This window comes from Chaetodon auriga, chromosome 21 (assembly GCF_051107435.1).
Source record: "Chaetodon auriga isolate fChaAug3 chromosome 21, fChaAug3.hap1, whole genome shotgun sequence".
Classification (NCBI taxonomy): Eukaryota; Metazoa; Chordata; class Actinopteri; order Chaetodontiformes; family Chaetodontidae; genus Chaetodon; species Chaetodon auriga.
This window is the reverse complement of record NC_135094.1, coordinates 11515001-11538231: the sequence shown is the minus strand read 5'-3', so window position 1 is coordinate 11538231 and position 23231 is coordinate 11515001. Positions and strand designations below refer to the sequence as shown.

The window sequence follows — 23231 nt, the reverse complement described above, 5'->3', positions numbered from 1 at the left end:
GCAGACATTTTGACTTGTTATAGCAGGAAAAGCACAGTTGCTACTAATAACATTGAGGCTCAGTTTTATTTGTGTTCCAGTAAGTCCTGACAGTGTGACAGTGAGCCAGCATGCACAATACAAGGACCCTGAAACTGAAGCAAAAGGGATTCAGCCATTATTAATCTTATTATTTACACCTGTGCTTTTCCTACTGTGACATGTCAAAATGTCTGAAAAAAAAAAAAAAGTGTATCGTGTATTGTGCTGATTATTGTGTTTGTAGCCTTTGGCTCCACTGTTTCACTTAATGAATTTTATAAACACACACACACACACACACACACACACACACACACACACACACACACACACACACACACACACCTGTGCTTACACGTCTGCCAAACCCATCAGTGCATTATGAAATAATTTCAGTGAAGTGTTGACGATTGTTGCAGGCCCCTTCACACAGAATTTGACTATTTTGAATGTTATACGCACCAGAATTAAATGAAATGAAACCGACAAGCGAGAAAAACAAACAAACAAACAAACAAGCAAAGATTTTAAAGTGCTTTGGCATTGCAACTTTATCTGCTGAGTTCGTTCCGCGGAGGGAAGCCGCTCCATGTCAGGTTTTGTTGCCTTTCCCTCAAATTAACTTTAATCGTAAAATATATAAAGCATGCTCCGCGCGGTCTCTCTCTCCACACACACACGTACGAGCCAATCAGGCGCGTGATAACGGCCCACACGTCTGCTGAGCGAGCGCGCGGAGCGGAGAGGCGCCGAGCGAGACCGGAGCACAGCGCGAGGCAGTCAAACCGCTGTCTGTCATTAGCTGAGAGAGAGAGAGAGAGAGAGAGAGAGAGAGAGAGAGAGAGAGAGAGAGAGAGAGAGAGAGGAAAGGAGGTCCTGGTTCAAACAGACACATCGGCCTGTGAGGAGAGAAGAAGAAGAGGAGGAAGAAGAAGAAGAAGAAGAAGAAGAAAAAGAAGAAGAAGAGGACAGCACCGGACCCCGCGCGAGAGAGAGTGAGAGAGAGAGCGGGAGAGAGAGTGGGAGACTGACAGGCGTTACCGAAATTAGACGAACCGAAGCGTCGACATGAGCGGTCAGTTTGAGGAAGATATCCACGACCGGGGCGAGAGGAAGAGCAGTAAATCCCCGACGCTGCTCTCCTCTTACTGCATAGACAGCATTCTGGGCCGCCGGAGTCCCTGTAAGGTCAGACTGATTGGGGCGCAAAGTTTGACGGGTCTGCCCGGCAGAGGGGAGCAAGACAAGACGGCTGACAGTAAGTTTGACTGGGGCTGAAATGAGAAAAGACAGTCTGTGTCGGAGATTAGGGAGCGCTGTGAGGTATAAACGTGTGACAAATAAGCTGGTTTGATGCTCAAAGTGTGTGGGCCTAGTTAATGCGTCAAGAAGAGTTGCTTTTCACGCAGCCGGCATGTCAACACGCTTTACGGTCAATAATTTCGCTGTTCTCCAGCTATTGAATAGACTGAACAGCTGGTGTAAGGCTGTAAAGTCAGAAAGAATTGTTAACAGGCCTACAAAACTATTAAACTTCATTCAGAGGATTTAAAAATGTTTATTTTTTTATTTATATGCTTTGCTTATTCGCTGCCATTTTGTTATTTTGACATTTTCGGCACGCTTTCTTCTCAGGGACAACGAAAGACCCCCTGTCTCTCAGTGCTGACATGCACCTGCCGCCCAAACTCCGCCGGCTGTACGGACCCGGGGGCAAGTACCTCCACGACCACGCAGAGACGCTGGACAGGGAGCGGCTCCTCCTGGAGCAAGCCAGCGACAGCCTCAAAATCAGCCAGGCGCCGCAGGTGAGCATCAGCCGCAGCAAGTCGTACCGGGAGAACGCGTCACTGACCCGCGGAGAGGGCGACCAGAGCCCCGGGGAGGGCTCGGAGGACGGCAGCCTGGGGCTGGTAGAGCTCGGCCAGCTGAAGTTCGAGGAGGACGCGGGGAAGGAGGAGAGCTGCGGGGACGCGGCCGCGCTGTCCCCGAAGGACGAGGAGAGGGAGAGCTTGAACGCCGGGGATGGGGACGTGAGGGACGGGGAGGACAGCGTGTGTCTGTCGGCGGGCAGTGACTCGGAGGAGGGGATGCTGAAACGGAAGCAGAGAAGATACAGGACTACGTTCACCAGTTACCAGCTGGAGGAGCTGGAGAGGGCTTTCCAGAAGACACACTACCCCGACGTCTTCACCAGGTAAGAACAATTTCAGCTGCTCGCATTTTGATTATTTTAATGTGGAAAAATTCGCTCTAAAATTAGAAAATTAGTCTTCCCTAAAATTATTATTATTATTATTAATCCCACTATTATGTTTAGTCTCATCACAGCAGTACATGCGTTTATAAATTAGAAACGACAATAACATGGCCTAAGAATTTAATTTTACATGCATTGATTACAATGATGTGTAAAATAGCCTCCAATAATTGTGTCTTATAACAATGATATATTTATCATTATTGTTAATATTATTATTTCATATGGAAAGGATTTTAAAAATCCAAAAAAGCGGAAAAAGACACCAAACATGAGGCGTGTTCTCTAATAATTCCACGGGCGGAGGTGATAATTAATTGCTTTTATTTTTAAATAAACACCGACCCCATTCAATTTTCCAGAAACAGTTCCAGTAATTCCACACGTCTTTAACTGTGACACTGTGCGGATCACACCTCATAAACTGCCCCAGGACCAAACCCGTGCCTTGCATAAGTGAACACAATGGGCCTGCGAGTGCTAACAATGGGGACGTTTTGTTACCTGTGTCCGCTCCTGTCGATGACAGCGCTGTTATTCTCAGAGGGAACAATTAACCAGTGCAGCTCAGGTTACCTGCTGGACAAGATACTGAACACACAGTGTGAAAAAAATATATGCAGAAATAAAAAATAAGACAAAAACTCAGGGCCTAACCTCAAGCCCAGGAGCAGGTGCGCACACGCACAGACTGATCTGCAGAGATTTAAAGCATTTCCTGAGGGTTTTTTTCTGCTGATGAGAATATTTCAGAAAAATACATTATTCGGATTTTCATGCAGTATGGCCTAAAAATAATATAAAGTCACCCATATTTTTTTTTTTTAGACCTTTTGGCTGCTCAATTAAGATTCTAATACATCCGCACTTCATGCATATAAGAGGATATTTATGACACTACAAGACACAAGAACCTACATTGTTTTTTTGTTTTTTTTAATTTTCTTACCATTGAGATTATTCATATTTTCCAATCGATTTACTTTAAAGCGACTTGTAGGTCTAAATTACACTGCCAGCCCATCTTGCAGCTGAAGGGAGCGTCAATTGCTTTGTGGCAGGCTAGTTTAGATGTCATTATTTCAGCCATTATGTTGTTACAGTGACAGGCCTGTGCTAAGGAAAATCTAACAATCACTAGGCCTATTTCTACCCATCCGTGACAGGGAAAATAGAATATGGCCATGGCGTCTTTCTGCAGCCCATGCCACGGAGGAGGGGAAAAAAAATCAAGCCTATTTTCGTCGTCTATTGTTGACAGTGAACAACAGGAGGGGACAAAACAGCAATTCTACGTTGCTTCCAAACTGTGGCCTGTAACCTTGATTCTTTTTTCTGTCTCTCTGCCTTTTCTCTCTTCCTTCTTCCCCCCCCTTTTTTTTAATATTCTTTTCAGAGAAGAGCTCGCAATGCGTCTGGATCTTACCGAGGCCCGCGTTCAAGTAAGTGTCTCTCTGTCTGTCTAAAAAGAGGAGGCTTGTAAATCAAACAGGAGTGGGGAGGGAGGGAGGGGGGGCAGCACCCTGTAATGTTTTATGTGCTCTATAAAATGTCTCTGATGCGCGGTGCTGGATAATAACCGGTGATATGCGTCACTGATTGAGGATCAACGATTAGGGGCCAATTTGAGGCAGTAATTTATTACAGTAAAAATGTGTTAAATGGCCCCAGTCGCTGCGCGGGGAAGGTCTTTCCTGTTATTGAATGTTATTACACGCGAACGGGGGACGTTTTAGTGGCAATTAAGCCGACGCTGGCGATTCATAAAAAGCTCACTTAGTGCAGGAGCAAACACTGTCTGTATTCCTGGTATGAGCTGGTGTTTGAATTCCCATCAGAGGGGACAGAGAGGGGGCGAGGCCGAGATGTGTGTGTGTGTGTATGTGTGTGTGAGTGTGTGTGTGTGTGTGTTTGGGGGGGGGTGGGGGGGGGGGGGGTGAGAGAGAAAGAGGGGAGGGATAATGCTATTTGATTTCCCATTATGTGATTGCAATAGACCTGCATTGATCCGATGCTTTGCACTTGGGAGCGAATGAGAGACCATTAAAGGTGTTTGCTCCCCCCACCACCCACCACCCGTCATCCCACTCTCTCCATCCCTCCCTCTCCCTCTCTCTCTCTCTCTCTCTCTCTCTCTCTCTCTCTCTCTCGTCTTCGCCTCGCACTGAAAGCGTGGCTTGCATGTCGAAAGCCCGGGCTCATAACCAGAGAGACAGTTCAAACACGGTGGAAGCTCCGGGAGGTTATGGCCGACGGTAAAACAACAGATGTCTCTTTGGGGGCCGTAGGTGAACAAATCACTTAACGGGCGCCATCAGGAGGTGATAAAAACTCATAAATTCCCGAGGGGCTGTGTAATGCTAAACAGCCCTCTGGGAATAATGTGTGTGTGTGTGTGTGTGTGTGTGTGTGTGTGTGTGTGTGTGTGTGTGTGTGTGTGTGTGTGTGCAGTCCCTGTCGCTCAAGCGCGCTCGTTCAATCACTTCCCTCATGTTGACATTTTGCTCATTGTGAGAGCCCCGTGCTTCTGCAGTGCAAACTGGGCAACAGTGGATGCGTGGGAAAGTTAAATACTCCGCTGGATGGAAGTCACTCGTTCTCCATTCTCTTAAGAATTTAATTTAAAGCGCATTAATTGTTATTGGAGCCAGTTCAGCGGCAATTTTCTGGATCTTTTGTTAACACCGCTCTTAATTATCTCTCCCCACCCTGAAGTCCGTCGACGGGGAAGGGGGTTTAATTAGACAGAAAGTAGATTTAAGGGACCGTGAGCGGCAGGGTTTACCTTGCATGTAATTACCGTTGACTTTCCGCCTATTGGCCACCACCTGAACTAGACAACTATTAGACTACACTGACACAACGCTCAATAGAGACGAGCACTGTTAATTACAATGAAACATTGCTGTGATGTAAGCAGGGCAGGGAGTTATAATTTTAATTATTTATAGCAGGAGAGACCAAACAGTTCTGTGTGTCTGAGCTGAGGAAGAGAGGCCTTTTAGTGCAGCAAAATGACTATTTCTATATAGATTCAGCTGTTTCTTATTGTTAAACAACATGCAGCCATATGAATCTGTGTCATCACTCCTGTCTGCCCTCAGGTGTGGTTTCAGAACCGCAGGGCCAAATGGAGGAAGCGCGAGAAGGCCGGGGTGCAGGCCCACCCATCAGGCCTGCCGTTCCCGGGCCCCCTGGCAGCAGGTCACCCTCTCAGCCACTACCTGGAGGGAGGGCCCTTCCCTCATCACCCCCACCCTGCCCTCGAGTCCGCCTGGACAGCCGCTGCAGCTGCGGCCGCTGCCTTCCCGGGCCTGGCCCCACCACCCCACAACGGCTCTGCACCACCCCTGGCCACGCCACTCGGCCTGGGCACGTTCCTGGGCACGGCTGCCATGTTTCGCCACCCTGCTTTCATTGGACCCACTTTTGGCAGGTAAGCCGCACCTGTGCAGAGACCTCCCTTGGACCTAATAGCTGTTCTTTTACACTTATTTACGCCGGGACCCACCAATCTCTGTATCTGTAGGACTCCACATTCATCCCTCTTTACAGTAAATGACTACAATTTTGCAGTCAAGCACATGTATGGCGAAAAGCACAGCAGCAAGTGAGCTTATAATGAACTCCCAACACATGATGCAAATGGCCGATGGTTAGTGTACAGTAATCCTGCATCACAATTTATCTCAGTGTCTGATTATCAAAGTGTTATACTGTTAACCATTCACAGCGGTGTGTAATCACTCTGTCAAATACCTTAATAAATGAACTAAATGTGTGATCCTGCAAGACAAGCTGTGAGGAGGACTGACACTGCACACTCCATATGCCACAATTAGCTTCTCCTTTGCTAATGTCCTCTCATCCATAGCATCATTAACCCCATACTCTCCATGTTATCTTTTATATCAGGGAGGTCATCATGCGACATCATACTAATCTATCCAGGAGATTTAAGACAACTGCAGAAACTGAAGAAACTACGAGAAAATAGAATACATGGACAGGCAGTGGGTTTCCACATCTACTGCATTGTCCAGACAGCGTTTTGAACCATCATGCTCTCTAATGCAAGAGAAAGTTTTAGCTTGAATATGACTTCTTTGCTGTTTTTGAATGAATAATTTGAGCCTGAATAGCACGCTGAGCATCCATAAATGTCGATGGTTACATTTCTGTCTTCTTTCAGGCTCTTCTCCAGTATGGGTCCTCTGACCAGTGCTTCCACCGCTGCAGCTCTCCTCCGTCAGCCCGCCCCTCCTGTAGAGAACCCCTCCCACGCGGGCCCCGTCCTCCCTGACCCGTCCTCTTCTTCCTCCACCTCCTCTTCCTCGGCAGACCGCAGGGCCTCCAGTATCGCCGCGCTGCGCCTCAAGGCCAAGGAACACTCGGCTCAGCTCACCCAGCTTAACATCCTGCCCACCGGAGCCGCAGGGAAGGAGGTGTGCTGAACACTCAACACCAGCTCTAGGCCTCCCCCGTCCCGGGCTTACGTCCCATTCCATGACACCCCCACCCCCCACCCCCTTCCAAAAACCCATTCATACCTCCGGAGGCTGATGTCCTGACGTCCCCTTGTTCAACCACCCCTGTTACCTCATGTTTCCCCAACAAAATAGCACGACCAAATTCAAAAGAGCACTGCCTAAAAAAAGCATGTGTGTGTTTGTGTGTGTGGTAATTACTATGACTGTAACATTATTTTACACTCCATACACACACCTGGATGACCAGTCCAGTACCTTCAATATTTTTTTTCACTTAAAATACGATATTTGAAGCAACAGCTTAAAAGATTACATTTGTAAAGGTTTCTTAATATTTATTCAAGCTTAAAATCGGGCTCCATGTCATTCGTATATAGATTATCATGTTTCTTCATGACACGGTGTGCAAAATACAAAGTACACGCAGTGAAAAGTGGAGGAATCTAATAAAGTACATTTACTCAAGTACAAATTTGAGGTACTTGTACTTTAGTATTTACATTCGATGCCACTTTACACTTCCTTTGTACTTGATTTCAGATGAAAATATCCAGTACATTTAATTGTCAATTTGTGACTTCACAAGTTAGAATTTTACACAGAAAACATGATCTTAGAAAAGATTAAGTATTATTATACTGTAGCTTTAACAACCCAAAATTAATTAATTAGATTCATCTCAACCAGCTACAACAGTAACATGCTGTTTGCACCTGAATGCATCAGTTATAATAATTCAGTAATATAATATATTGTATTATTATCGCTCACGGGGCCATTTTTCTGCATTGAGTACTTAAAGTTCATTTTTCTGCACATTTACTAAAATGATATTCTTTAAAATGTTTACTTCTTACAAAGATTTTTAGCTGCTTTTATTTAAGTAAAGGATCTGTGGCAGCACACACACACACACACACACACACACACACACACACAAACAGTAAGCTGAAGAACCGCAGGGGAACCCAGACTTCTAGAAAGGATTCTTGTGCTACTTCAAATGTGGACAACTCCAGTGCTCGACTTTAACACTGCTTAATCTGTATGCATTGATGTGGGCTGAGCCAGTCTGCGTCTTTAATAAAGGCGAGTTGGAGGAGGTCCCCCCCCAGAACCAAAGGAAAACTGTCCATAGACCTTCCATAGCCTTCTCTACAAGCCTGACTCCTCTCCACTGCTCGCCTGTCCACCGGTCACACTCAGCAACACCGCTGTATATATATATTTTTAAAATCTTCAAATCAAACAGGAGATATTTGAGATTATCTCAGCGCCAGATTTCTGTAAATTTGCTCCGATTGCGGACCCCCCCTCTCCCACCCACCCCCCTCTTTATTATTATTATCACAGCAGTGGCATTTCCGCTGAGTCTGACTCCACGACATGCGAGCAAAGCTGAGATCTGACATGTGTCTCTAATGACCTGACTGTGTGAAAGAAAACTGTACATATTGTGTAAAAAGAGGGGAAAAAAGTACCACAAAAAAAGGATGATTTTCAAAACAAGGTCGTGTATATTTCAGGAGACCGCGTTTTGATAATTTGCACTCGGTGTAGTGTTTAATGAATGTCGCCCTGTGTAGAATTTCACCTGTGTTTATGAATTATTAGGTTTTTAGATAATTATTTATGTCAAAACTTTTCCCCGAGGAACTGAGTGAAGGAACGCTTTTTTTTTTCTTTTTAAGTGATTGTAAGTTTCCTGGTTTAATGATGCTAATTTGAATAAATTACATTGAAAATGAGTTATCTTTTATTATTTCAAATTCCTTTAGGAGACATAGGCCTAACCAGGAAAAATAAACAATGTGAAATAGAATATTATAGAACTATTAATAAAAGGTGTTATGAAGAAAATGTGTTTTCTGTCTTACATTGAAGAATAATTTCGCAAAAGTCGATTTCTATACGTTTTTATTTATTTATCATAAATCATTTAAATATTATTGACTCACTGTCCTCGTGGGGTGTCAAATGAATACGCACCAACTTCAGTAACAGGTTGTCTGGTGTTCTGAAATGCCTGCTGGGGAGGATCAAAACGTTTCTCAGAGAGGACTTTATCGCTGCAGAGAGCGGAGATGGAGGCGCGCTGCTCCACCTGAATAACACAGAATGTATTAGGTGCGTAATCCAGCGCGCTGCGTGCGTCTGTCCTCTTCAGAGGAGTTGACAAAATACTGACCATATATTCATGAGCTTAATCCCCAACATGTGAAACGCGCGACAAAGGCGAGGGGTTTTCAATTAGATCGCCCACTTTATCTGGGGGGCCCGTCACAAAACTTCCTTTAAAACCCTTTAAAGGCGCTAAATTGGTCTTAACATCTGTAATGCCGTGTCGATGGAAGCGAGTCCCCTTTGTCATTAATGAAGTAACAAACCACTTCATCAAACGGCTTTCACACACACACACCTCGTAGAGTTAATTCACCCCGAGTCCCCCCCCCTCCGCTGGATCTCACTACTAATGCAGGACTATTACGGCAATCAATGGTTATTCTCCTCCGTTTGACCCATCCATGGTGCCCGACCAAACCGCGTGAAATTACTCTGCGGATTAATGTAGTCCCTCTTTTTATTGTCTGCATCTGTGGAAAAAGAAGACCACTTCTTATTCCTTCAGCGGTTTTGTTTTACGGGTCCTGCAGGTCTTCCACCTGTTAATCACCCAATTTAGTCCAAACAAGCAGGAATTAGATCCGATAAGGGACTGATGGAGATATTTCTGCGCATTCATTTATCCTAACACACACGCGCGCGCGCGCACGCACGCACGCTCAAAGCCTCGCACAAAGTCACCCAGCTGCTCCTTGGAGCATAATGCAAAAAAGCAGAGAGAGAGAGAAAAAAAAAAAAAAAGATAAAAACCAATTTTCTCCTGTGTGACCAAACCATCATCCACAATGTGTGAGCTCTATGTTTTTTAAAATTCCTGTTCCTTTGCTCAAGCCCAGTGGAGCGTGTGTGGTTTTTTCCTGTATGGCCCTATAGGGTTTTGATGAGATTGTCCGGGGACTTTTAATCTTATTGTGAATATAACTAATGAATGGCAAACCAATTTGTCCCTAATATCTGGGGAATGCCGGCAGGCGGCTGACCTGCTGGGAGCGAGGCTTAAACTTTCTTTGCAGCGCAAAAAGGCGAGAAAATTGAAATGCTGTCGTGGGGTAATAGCTCTGGATTCATGAAGTCACACTTGTTGGATGTGTGCGCTCTCATTCAAGACAGGCCTGTACTTGGGATTAGGCCCGTGAGGTTTTCTTGTTGCATGGATGATCGTCATAATGAATGTTGATATTAAAAAAAGTGAACACAGTCCAATCATGCGGTGCTTTCTTGCGAACTGGCTGCAAAAAAAAAAGAAGGGAAAAAATCTCCATGATTTGGCGGATTGTGTCAATGCACTGGGACCTTAATGCTCCTGCATCCTCACAGGTTAAATCCAGGTGTCCTGAAAATGTCCTCCCACTGACTTGTCTGCCCATTTTCATCACCGCCACCCCCCTCCCCTCCCCTCCGACTCCCGTTTCCTTCCCCCAGCTGTTGGACTTGATTTGGCCCGTGATTTGGATTCTCCCGGGCCTCGTTTCTCCCACCACGTCCCTGCCTGAGAGAATAGGCCCAATCACTCCACAGCCTCAGCCGGATCAGTCCTCACTCAGTCCCCGGGAGAGGAGCTCTAAAAGGCGCTTTGATGAACAGCCTACCACCCCCCTTCTCCCTCCTCCTCTCCCCCCTCCAGGCGGAGAACCGGCCCCGATGAAAGGACCTGAATAGCAGGGCCATGGCACTCCGCTCCCCTCTCGGATCGCCCCTTAATTCCCCGTCTCTCTTGCTCTCATCCAATTAGCTCAGTGTATTAAGCGGTTTATCGTCTCATAACCGCCCTTTCAGCTCCAACAAGGGAGACACTTTGCAATAGGACCAGCTCTCCTTTTGACACCCTCTCTGGTGCTTGTATGTTCCACCGCGCTATGAATAACAGGGACAGAATAGGGGACTAATTCCCTCATCAAAGCCTACCTTGTCCATCGCTGGTCAAAACGACAAGCAATAAAGCTTAACGCGACAATACAAAGAGACTTGTTCGACCTTATTAGCTTAGCAGGGTCGAATTAATGCAGGGACTCAATTTGGCTGGTTTTAGTCCAAACTGGGAGGACAAAACGAGGCCCTCTCACTTCAAAAACCTGCAAGGCTGGCAGTGGGAATGGCGGGCCTGTGCATATGCACTGTGAGCTGCAGCTGATTAAATCCAGGAGGAACCTGAGCAAAAACAAGCTAAGCAACGGTGGGAGAAGTGGTGGAGCTGATATGATTGAATAAATATGTAAAGTTATGAGCAATAGGCTTTAAATGCGCCGAGACACTTTTCTCTCACGCACAGCATGTTCTATCCATTGCATAGTGAATCATGGTTTAAGTGTTCAGCCCACTTAAGGTTGCCTTCACAAGTCACAGTGGTTTGAAGTGATTTGTGGGGCGTGCAGTGTTTATGGAAATGCACGCGGCAGGATGGAGTAAAAAAAAAAAAAAAAAAAAAAAAAAAAAAAAAAAAATCCCTCAACTGTATTAACACAAAGGAGAATTCTTGGGAGGAAAATGGTGAAACACTCGGTGTAGTGAGTTAGACTGAAGTTCAGCTGCAGCAGAGGAAACACACCGTGCAGAAGAAGTGTGACAGAAACATGAGATAATAGAAAATTTATCAATCATATTTTGCCTTGGCTTTCTGAGGATATCACTCCCTTTAATATTTGTGTTGCAAATGTTTCTGCTTTTCATTCAAGTTTCGATATCAATGCAAAGAACCGCCTTGATTTGACAAGTATTAACATTCAGAGCTGTTTTCTTCATAAGCAGCTCTGCAAGATAAAGCCACACATATCACATAAGAGGATTTTACTCATGCTGTTCGCTTCTATTTAGAAATAACTGAAGCCTCTCATTAAAAATTCACAGGAGCTGTTTAAAATTGAAATGAAGTGAAACCTGCAGAATCCCATTTATACATTTAAAGCAGGTGATATTCTATATTCGTCTTTTTGTCAACAAACGCCATTTAAAGACCAGAGCCAGCGACGTTTTTGTTCATCTCTGCCCATCTGTGGCAGTCAGCCCCAACCCCATTCACACCGTCTGAAAAGCTGAGGCTCAAAATAGAGCATAAATACATCAATTTATTTATTAAAAGACTAACCCAGATTCCAAAAAAAGGTGGGGCGCTGCGTAAAATAGAAATAACAACAGAACGCAGTCATTTACAATCAAACCAGTCCAATCATGTGTTCACAAAGCGGTGAACCTCGCTCCATCCTCGCTTGTGAACGACTCAGCCTTCCCAGGATGCCCCTTTCCACACTCTCACCTGTTACCAGTGAAAGCGGTGAACCTCGCTCCATCCTCGCTTGTGAACGACTCAGCCTTCCCAGGATGCCCCTTTCCACACTCTCACCTGTTACCAGTGAACCTGTTTACCTGTGGAATGTTCCAGACAGGGGTTTTTGGAGCATCCAGCTCCAGTCCCAACGTGTCTGAAACATGTTGCTGCATCAAACTCACAATTAAGGATCTATTTCCAAAAATCAACGAAGGTGATGAGGTCAAACATTAAAAATAAGAGATGGGTTTTAAGCGATTCCCTGAAACAGCTGGCCACAGCAATTTTTACTCAAACACGAATAAACAGTGCATTTATTGGGGACTATTTTCAGCTGTGGAATAATACACTGTTGAAGTGCTGGAGAGAATTTACAGCAGGACCTTGTACGAGGGATCAACTCAAGAACACCCACTGAAAACATGTGGCTCATTGGTGTGTTTTTAGTTTTGGGCGATAATGGAGCTCTATGGCACTGAGAATCTACTGTGTCAGGCTTTGGGCGCACAGGCTGGAGAAAAGGCCGGGACACTGTCGCTGTCTGCTGAGACACCTGACCCCTCGCCCATCACCTGCACTCAGGCAGCTGAGGAGGAGGTACAAAACAACCAAGAATGGACTTTTCGCTGTTCTATTTTCCTGTTTCTGGACTTCTTGAAGTTATGTGCGTCGCCCAAAACGTAAGTCATAATCACCCTGTAGCTGTTACCTTGTTATCTGTAGGAACTCTGAGGTTAACTTTATCGGCCACTGTGACGCTGCTGTGCGTGGAAAGTTCTGGACTGACTGTGCCACAGAGTAACATCGAGTCAGAGATTTGTTACCAGTTGCCTTTGTGATATTTCTGTTGCATCACTTGTTGGAAGGATCAATTCGTTATTGGTTTAGGTCTTTTCATGAGATTTGTTGAGATGAAGAAAAACAGAATCACCAGACTTATTCTTTAAAAACGGTGTCAAACAACCTGAAGGGATTCTTGATTTACCGATCCAGACACCCCAGTAGGCTCCACTTTTACAGCATGTTGTTGTGACAACAGGAAACATGAAGACCCCCCCCCCCCCATACTGCAAATAAAACAAGATTAACATCTTATCCATTTAGCTTTTTATTGGCGTTTCAGTATCAAAAAGGTTCTTAACAATATCAAAATACTCAATCCGAAATATACCTGGTCGTTAAAAAAAAAAAAAAAATTACATAAACCCACCTGAGCAATACAAGTCGGATACATAGAAGATTACAGGCATTAAAGCACAATCTGCACAGAGGAGGGAGGGCGGAGGAAGACGAGTGAAAGGGATGAAATGACATCAGTTAAACAGAGGCGGTGGAGGAGAAGGAGATCAGCTGTTCGATACGGAGACAAAAGAGCGAGGGAGCAGAACGTGTGGCCTCCCTCACCCCCGTCACTCCCTGCATCCTCCTTACTCCTTTCTTTCATCCTCTGATCTCTCTCTCTCTCACACACACAGGGGAACGCACACTCCGGATGAATGGTGGTAATCAGAGCAAGTGTCCGATCGCTGCAGGCATCCAGTGGTCTTAGTGGCTGGGGTCACTATCATTGGCTAATTAGCGGCTTTTGGAGTATACTGGCTGCTCTGAGGATAAGTCACACACACTCTCACACACACACACACACACACACCTAGGCATAGCTTGCCTCCACACACACAATAGACTGTCATTTAGGTATGATTGCTACTCCCCTTTACCATACAGAGTCAGGATGATGGGGTCAAGTCATGAGTGTGTATGTGGAGAAGGGGATAGGTGTGATTAGGTTTTATGTCATGACAAGCCCAATGGGTTCAGGGAGGATGCTCTGGAGGTTGGAAGTCAAAGCCTAAAAAAAAAAAATCACTAACCCCGCTATATTTACAAACCACTAACAGTGAACGATGCAGCTGAACGTGCAAATCTCCAGCTCTGAGCGAGATGTTGGAGCCTCTTGGCGGTGCCGTCTTTACAGATGTGCGTGTGCTGCTTTACTTGATGGAAGAGAAGGCCTGGAAGAGTTTGGCCAGGTTAATCTCCGAGTAGCCACTGGTGGCCAAGGCTTTGTCTGGCACTTCCTTCAGCCTCCGGTACACTTCTCTGTCTCTGTTCCACAGCTTTGTGCGACCTGGGGGTGAAGGGAGGAGAGAAGAGTTATTGCTGCCAGAGCTCGGCGGAGGATCACTCAGTTTGTAAACCGCGGCTACTTGCATTTCAAACAAAGTGAATGATCCACGAATGAGGACTCTCACCTCACACCATCCAACTGGAAGGGGGAGCAGAGCACACACCGGCTTTGTTTCGTCACTGATAAACACAGAGGAGCGTTTCACCCTTAACTGGAGGGCTAACATATCCAATGCTATACTGGCAGTAATGGTATCACTTTGAGGGCTGGGAGGGGCGTCGCAGAGTCGGACTGAGGGGTCGATGGCAGCGTGTGCACACACACAGGATCATAAGATCGATTGAAAAGCCCAATGAGAGCATGAAGTCAATATCTTGTCCCTTTTATCCCTTCAGGTGGGCTGTAATAAGGCCAGAGAGAAGACTGAGAGCTGCCATCCTGGGCAGGGTGGCCACCAAAACCAAATCTTTACAATATTATACTGAGCGTCAAGTGTAGATGAAGTATCATGAAACCAAGTAATAACACGCTATCAGCCCAAAGAGAGCAGCGAGCTGCATCAGGAATAATAGTGTGTTGACTGGAGTGGTCAATGGTGGAGAAGCAGGGAAATGGAAATGAGAGAAAGTTTTGTTTTGTTCTGTCTGCTGCTGATCTGGTTTCCAGGACTAATCCAGATTCATTCACACTGAACATGAAGTCGGTTTTCCATGTAAAATTAGAATATTTTGGCTCAGGTGAAAAACATACAGGCAAACAGTACCATGTCTATATATGTATATCCCTGCCCGATCAGAACGTGCCAGGAGCAAATTCAATGTCAATTCAATCAAGTCAATGAGCTCTTGTACGTGTCAACAAGAAAAGCACACTTTCAAATATGAAAATATAAACTACATAGATACATACAATACTACCATATACAAGGCTCAATCAAACCGAAACAAATACAACAGAAAGGAGGAAGCTGAGACATACGAGTCATACATGACGGAACACCAACACAAAGACATATTTTGCCCCGGCTATGTTTGGTGCCAAAAGCAGCACATTTCTCACATTTGAGAAGCTGAAACGAGCACGTCCAGCATTTATGCTCAATAAATGACAAACTGATTAACAGATTGTCTCTTTCCTGATGGACAGCTAGCTTTGCAACAGCGAACTGCTGCTAACTGTACTGTTTAGTGCTGTTAGCTTGTTAGTTCAGTTAGCCATGCAGTTAGCAGTGCAATTGGCCGAGTCTCCCTGCCTATCAGCTGACCTCCTCCTGCTAATCCAAAGCTCCTTCGAAACATAAACACCAACACTCCCCAGTGCCCCCAGTCTGAGCACAGTCAGCTGATTGGACCGTTCCCTGAGCTAACTAGCGAAGCAACAAGTGAAGCTATCAGTCCGTCAGGAAACTCAGTTATTTTCTCCATAAATATGATCCAGTTTCACCAAAGCAGTGGATGAAGTGATAAAGTTGCCTTTTTGCACAGTAATCAGTGAGGCCGGCCTCATTAAATTCAGCACCGCATATCGCTACGCCTTCCAGCACAGCGGCAAGAGGACGAAGCGGCTCTCACAAGCACTGGGTGCTGCCCCTCAGTCATCCGCCAGAAGTTGGCCAATGAGAAGAAAGTGGACTTTTAGGACTGGGGGGGACTTAAAGACACAGGAGCGAAACTGGCTTGTTACAGACAAGTGGATGAACGGATGGGCTGCATAAAGGGCCAGAATCTGATCAAGACAATGGCAAGGCAATGTACTCCAGTGGAGTCCTAGAAATAAGATACAGAGCTGGACATGAGCCCTTTAAAAAAAGTGTTGGACTACACGCAAACAAACTAAAAACTTAGTTAAGTTGTCTGTTATTTATGCAGATCACAGACTGTACACACACACATGCACACACACACACACACACACACACACACACACACTCCATATGGCCGGTTGTCATGTCTTCGCCTTCTCCGCGGCCCTATCTCCTGTCTCGTCCTTCCTGCCCGCTGCATTAGTGGCTGCTGGATAAATACCAGCCCACTGACTGCCCAACGGAACAAAGGTTAGATACACAGAGATCTACAGTGAGGCAGACACACACACACACGCACGCACGCACGCACGCACGCACACACACACACACACACACACACACACAACACACAACTGATGGTAGTTAAACACTTAAAAAGCACACTATCTCACAGTCATGGCGACTAAAAAACATCCATGTGACAAACAGTAATGACACACACACACACACACACACACACACACACACACACACACACACACACACACACACACAGAAGATGGTGTGGTTGACTTAAACGCCAGCAGCAACTATTACCAGATAATCCTCATGTTAGCAAGGACAGAGACAGAGAGAGAAAAGGGGAGCGGAGAGGCAGAGAGACAAACTAGTCTATTTATCTGAGGAATAGAAGGAGGGTGATGATGCATGATCAAGCGAAAGCAATCATGTCATCATTTCTGAAAGGTAGGAGAAAATAATTCTCCCCCCTCCCTCCTCTCTTTCTCTCTCTCTCTCCCTACCCTACCCCGCCCCCCTTCCTCACTCCTTTCCCTTTTCCACCTCAATCACTGTGTGGCGAACAGATAAAAGAATGATTTGAGAGTCACGGGAAAAGAAAGAGGGAGAGACCTTGCTGCAAGTCAGGAGCACAGTGGGGAGTGTAGTTCAAATAAATAGCCTCCCTTAAAGAGCGAGTGTGTGGCGGACGGAGAAGAAGAGAGGGGAGGACGGTGTTGCTGGGAAGGCCGAGACGTGGGAGAGAAAGGAGCGAAATAACGTGAGACGACGGCTGGAACGAAAGACGGACAATGGACAGAAAGCATACTGTCGCTTTAGATCCTGCAAACTTTGCCTAATTGATTGCATTAGACATCTCACTCTGCCTCACACACACGGACTCCAACACACACACACACGCACACACACACAGCCACAGTGAGTGTATCAGGGGTTATCTTTGCTCTAACTAGGTGTTGTCACACACTCGCGCATACTCTGGCGGTGCTGGGCACGAGTAGATCGGGGCTCTGCACGCTCTAACTAGGTGTAAATACAATAACAAGCCTGTAATTAAGTGAGCATGATGAAGTTAATGGAGATCGGCCATTCCGTCGGCCGCCTCCATGAATATTCTATTAGGCTGGTGGCGACGGGCAGCTGGAATAGCAGTTAATTTAATCACCACTCGGAGCACAGGGAAACTTCTTTGTGTGAGTGTAATTGCACAGAATGAATAATTGATTTGACAATCGCACCCGCGGATTTTGCCACCCCGCTTTGTATCGCCGGAGAAAGGGAGGGGAGCGTGGAAGATGAAGAGAGAGAGAGAGAGAGAGAGGGGGGAGAGAAAATGGAGAGGGAAGGAGATGGACAGGAGGAAAAGAGGAGAGGAGAAAGAAGATAGATCGGGAGAGGAAGAGGAGTGGGAGGGTAGAAGAGGAGCAAACGCAGAGTGCTGAGAGGTGGCAGGGAAGCTGTCGGTAAATGGATCATTAGAAAAGCGCAGCTCAAGGACAATTTATATTTTATCAATGCGGCAAAATTACATTATTGCTCACACACGCAATCATACTGCCCACACTCAAGATTGAGACCTGGAGGGGAGGGTGATGGAGGGAAGAGAAAGGCAACAGATAGACAGAGCGAGGGAGGGAGGGAGGGAGGGAGAGAGAGAAGGAGGCAGGAGGGAGATAAAAAGGGAGAGCAGGGAGATGGAGAGAAGAAAAGTGACATGAAATGATTTCAAAGTCATTGATACGGGATGTTCCCAGCTAAGGAACGGACAGCATGTTTTTTTTTTTCCCCATTGTGTGTGTGTGCCTCTGTGTGTGTGTGTGTGTGTGTGTGTGTGTGTGTGTGTGTGTGTGTATAATCTATTAGAGATCTCCTGCAGCGGATGAAATTACCTCCATGTTTTACTCAGTCACAGCAATCAGGCACAAAAATGCAATGTACATGTAGATAAGACGGGCGCTGGCTTGCAAATGTGCGCACGCATGCACGCACACAAACACACGTGCGCACACACACACACGCACGCTGTAGCACTGCAGTGTGCACACACATTCAAGCTGATCAAATTACATTCAGCCTTGACTCAGAGCTCTTTTGTGGAAAGCTATTTTACTTTAATGTGCTTTATTGTGTGTGTTCAGCACTCATGTAAACATGCATATTCACACTGCTGAATGGCTGGACGAACCATAAACACCCTAATACCAGCGTGGCTGAACAGGTATTGTACTACTGTAATATTCTATATGGCTACTGTCAACAAGTTCTATAAAAAGACCAAAACCAATGATGTACCAGTCGTTTCCATGAGACTTCCTCTGCCTGTCTGTGGCTCTCAGGGCATTTTCTAACCTGTGTTGAATCAGACCAAGACCCTATAGAGGAAGCGGTCTCGGTCCTGTTTTCAGCCGTGGATTAATACACACTTTGCGAGTCAGCAAATATTGAATATAGAAATATCACATATCGCCTAGTGCAATAGTGTGGCTCACTCAATGGTAATTCTTTAATCCTGCATCAAAGATCATATACCGAGCCCACTGATGACCAGGATGAACCATTTGTGATCTTAAATAATGGACCTCCTAACCATCTCATCGATTTACGTTCATTAAGCAGCACCACCAGAGAGACGACACAACAACGTGAAGGTGGTGGACGTACACAAACAGTGCTCATAAATCTCCAGAGGTATGTATGCACACACTCCCACAGGGACAACGAGGCAGAGTAGGGTGTATAGGATTGTATGTCTCCGCCCTGTAATCCGAGCGGTGTGGCCCCTGGGTGTGTAATGCAGTAATATGGGGTATTACTGCCCCAGGACGGAGGGATAACACCTTAAACCTATGTTTTATAGCAGCATGAGTGTGTATACATGCATCCTCCTCCTTTTGAGGAGAGCTGTGGCGAGAGTGTGTGTGTGTGTGTGTGTTGGATATTAATCATTTAGCGGAGAGTCTTGTGTGCCAGATGAACTGATTTACAGATCCATTCTGGCATGGATATGTAACGGTTAACCGTACACTATGTGCTACACTACTTAGTAATCATTTAAAGTAAACAACCAGCAATATAATTAATTTGGTTTGTTATTAAAGAATGATTTGCTTGATGTTACTGAAAACCACATTTAAATGCGACTTGCATCGGTCTGATATTGCAACGCATTTTCACTGTGACACCAAGTCAGCCGGCGCTTGTTGTGAATGTTAACTCGGCGGAGTGCTGGGCGGTGCTGAACAAGGGGTGCAGAACCGTACTGCTTCAGCCAGGATGCAGCCACACGTTCTGCCTTTCAAAACAGATTTTGGGGACGACGGTGGGGAAAGTGGAGGAAACCAAACCATCAAACATGGAAGGGTGATGATTTGATGGACCGGCAGCTCAGAGAACAGAGGAGGGCAAGCTGCTTCTCCACAGACGGAGGCAGTAACAGGTAAATATGATGGTGTTTAAACATGGTGACCCTTCACAGCAGAGGGACAGTTTGATCTGCTCCACAGGGGGATTCATAAACCAAAAAAAGCAACCCAGACATACATACATAAGTAAATAAATAACAATCCTGCAAGGACAAATGCACCTGGACGAGGTTAACGCTCTTCAGCAGAGTTTGCGGGGCCAACAAACAACTTTCCAAAGACCACGGTCTGTCAGTGACGCTGTGCTGCAGGTAAGCTTTGTGCTGAGCGAGCTAATGGCTACGCAGCCGAAAGCTCATTCAGAAGGAGAATTCGTGAAGGAGAGCCTTGTTGCCGCGGCGGAGCTGCTAGCATCGGACAAAGTGAAATTGTTCCAAAGTGTCAGTTTGTCTTGAAGTCTTCACAGGGGTGAAGGGAAATCCGACGTGGAACTCGGGGATAGCAAGCGTCTGTGTGATGTGGCCTTCTTCAGCTGGAAGGAGGAAACACTGTGCATTTTCCCACTCTGGAAGAACAAAAGCCTGCTATGACATCTGGATACACTGCTGAGTGTGGAAACTGCTTCTGGCCTTTGGTGAGAGGTTTCAGGACATGAAGAACATATTTGCTGCACTGTTTAATGTCACTATCAGTTCTCTAAACTGCATGTTCATCCTAATGGTTTTCCCATTCTGAGGAGGCCTCTGCACCTCTGTATGTGACATCCTGCTACTGTGAGCAGTTCTGTTCAAACCTGACTAATGTTAAGGCTCAGTTCCACTCAAGACTGACTGATCACACCTGGAAAACCAGCTGTGAGTAGCATCATCATCATCATCATCATCATCACCACCAGCAGCATCTGACATCAGACGCCTCACCAAAGAGGATCAGTGTCAGCCATCGCAGAGGTGAGTGTGACATGCGTTCAATAATTCAGCACGGCCCCAGAAAAATTTTCACGAGCTGATTAACAGGACAGTGAAGGAATCATAACGTCACAGGATGATCTTTATGTTTGTCAAACTCTTCTTTAATCTCTACTATCTGACTAAAGCTCCTGCACCGCTCACAGCTCAGAGACAACCTGGAACAACACGTCACAAACAGATGCTACTTCAATTTAAAGGGTCTCAAACCCAACAAGCTGGGAGTCACTGGTCCACAAGGTGAACACTTACCATTCAAAGTATGTCTGATTTTGGGCGGACAGAACGTGTGAAATGTCTGATTCCTGGTGAAAGACACCGATCTTGTGTCAGTGGACCACGAGGCAAGACGCTAAACTGCTCCACAACCACAGAACGTGTGTTGCATACTGTACGCTGTGCCTTCGATAAGCATGTACACCCTCAGCACACATTTGCAACACTTTGCCCTGTAGTATAGAATGTGCTGTACTGTATTGTGAGGCACAAAATAAGGCTGAAAGTCAGGAAGAGTAAGCGCGGCGCAGATCAAAAACACTGCAAAGCACAGGAGCATAAAGAAAGGAGGAGAGTCAAGAATTGATTGGCGATGATTTCTTGCATCTGGGCAAAGGCAGAAATAAAAGAAAGCAAAAATGGAGGCTATAATCATGTTAGTACTCCTTCCCCCTCCCTCCCCCCCCCCTACACCGGCCCAATCCCTCTATTTCAGCTCCCTCCATCTTCTGAGTGGTCATCTGTTGATTACACGTTATATTTACCTCTGCTGTCTCACTCTTTCGCTGCCTCGCACAGGTCCTGGCTGACACACACACACACTCAAAGCATTCAGGCATACATACATAAATAACATACATACATAAATATTTAATCAAATAAATAAATCACTCGGCCCAGCAGCCCTTTCTAATCAAGTGACATCAATCAGGGAGAACTATGGGTAAAGAGGCCTTGTGGCTGACGCCTACTGAGCGCGCCCAGAGCGCTGGAGTAGCGTCTATTTGAGTCCAAGGGGGGAAATATACGCTCCATGTCCCATTATAGGAGAAGGGCTATCCTTTCGTCAGCGCGCCCATTACTCCCCCTATCATTTCCCCAAATCTAAAACCTGTTTTCAATCAACACAGCCAAACGAGTGCCTGTCCAAGAGAGGGAGAGAGAGAGAAAGGAGAGAGAGACCAAAGGAGAGAAAGCGGTAGAGATGGACAGTGAGGGTAGGGGTAGAGGGAGAGCGATCGAGGGCTCTTTCCTTCTTTCTTCCAGTGATTGGAGCGTTTTGCATTCTGTATGTGTGTGTGATTGAATCCGTCTCCTAAATTAGGGCTGTCGACTCGAGGAGCTGAATGTCCTTAACCCCCCTCCCCATATCCAATGCCCATCCTCTGCTGCTTGTGTATGTGTGTGTGCGCGTGTGTCACATCATTGGGGAATATTGTAAGTGTAGCCTGGATAAAAAGGTTTACGTTGAGCCATTGATTGCTAATGCTACGTTGTATGTGTATTTGTGAGGAAGCGTTGTTAGGACATCAAAATTCAAACTTCAATAGCGGTACTAGTAACTTGATTTCTGCTCCAAAAGGCGGTACTGCAGAACAAAAAAATAAATAAATAAATTAAAAAAAAAGGAAAAGAAAAAGAAAAGCAGGCCTGTTTTTACAACTAACGCGGCACAAAACTTTAGAAATGAATCCCGTAACTAATAGCAAAACACTTCTGGAAGTTGAATACGAGGCCTAGCCGCACAGTAAGGAGCAACATGTGCCTAGTCTTACCTCTGTCTTCACCCTGCAGCACTTTGGCTACTGCATGGTCCCAGTCAAAGATGAACCTGTAGAAGCAGAGCTGGTTGTACAGGGCCTTCTCGGAGTACTGCGGAGACAACACACACAGACCAACACAGATTCAAGCGCTGGTACGCTGGCACTTTGACAAGAACACAATGTGATATTATTAGAAACATATGTGCAAATGTGTTAGCGAGCTTCGGTTCAGTCACGGCAGATGCCACCGTGCCAGGCGGTTACATCGACATAAATATCAGGCTCAATCAGGGCACATTTTAAAGGCTTGTATCGGCTAAAGGAAAGCGGATCAAAACAGGCTCCTCTCTTTACAGAGCTCTACTGTGTTTTGTCAGCCCGCTAGTGTTGCGGCGCGGCTATCCGTAATGACAGCCGGCTCCACACTGTGAGCATTTTACTGCATATAAGAGTGAAAATTAGAGTGTTTGAATGTGAAAAATTATATGATTGCACTGGTGATTGACTCTGTTCTGACACATGGGTTGGCGTCACTCTGTAACACCACTGAGTGAGGCATCATTCTTCCGGTTAAACTTTAATTGACATCGTATCAATGACGGAAGCTCATCAACTTTATAGTATTGGAATCGGGACCTTCTGTGTTTGGAGCATCTCATGAAAAATAAGGTGGATCAGCTGTCGTTTCAGTGTGTGGGATACATATTTAATCAACATGTGGGTCAATATAATCACATCGAGCTTGGTTTTGGAAATAGCTGATAATAAACAAACTGGTATTAACCCCTATTACAACCAAGTCAGCTAATAAA

The 23231-nt window shown here is 45.7% G+C and overlaps 2 protein-coding genes across 3 annotated transcripts in view; one reads left to right on the top strand and one right to left on the bottom strand.

The window, feature by feature from the left end:
• The first annotated feature begins 747 nt into the window (after positions 1 to 747).
• arxa (aristaless related homeobox a) lies at positions 748 to 8609 on the top strand. The gene is made up of 5 exons (XM_076760992.1): positions 748 to 1279; positions 1657 to 2218; positions 3678 to 3723; positions 5386 to 5717; positions 6474 to 8609. The coding sequence occupies exons 1-5, from the start codon at positions 1090 to 1092 to the stop codon at positions 6733 to 6735; spliced, it is 1392 nt and encodes a 463-aa protein (XP_076617107.1). The 5' UTR covers positions 748 to 1089; the 3' UTR covers positions 6736 to 8609.
• Positions 8610 to 13251: 4642 nt separating this feature from the next.
• Positions 13252 to 23231, bottom strand: part of pola1 (polymerase (DNA directed), alpha 1) — a 50378-nt gene continuing 40398 nt past the window's right edge. For both annotated transcript variants that reach the window (XM_076721399.1, XM_076721400.1), the window contains exons 36-37: positions 22432 to 22528; positions 13252 to 14285 (exon numbers count right to left, since the gene is read on the bottom strand). In XM_076721399.1, the coding sequence (XP_076577514.1) occupies positions 14149 to 14285; positions 22432 to 22528 (234 nt within the window). In that variant the 3' untranslated portion in view covers positions 13252 to 14148. The remainder of the gene's footprint in view (positions 14286 to 22431; positions 22529 to 23231) is intronic.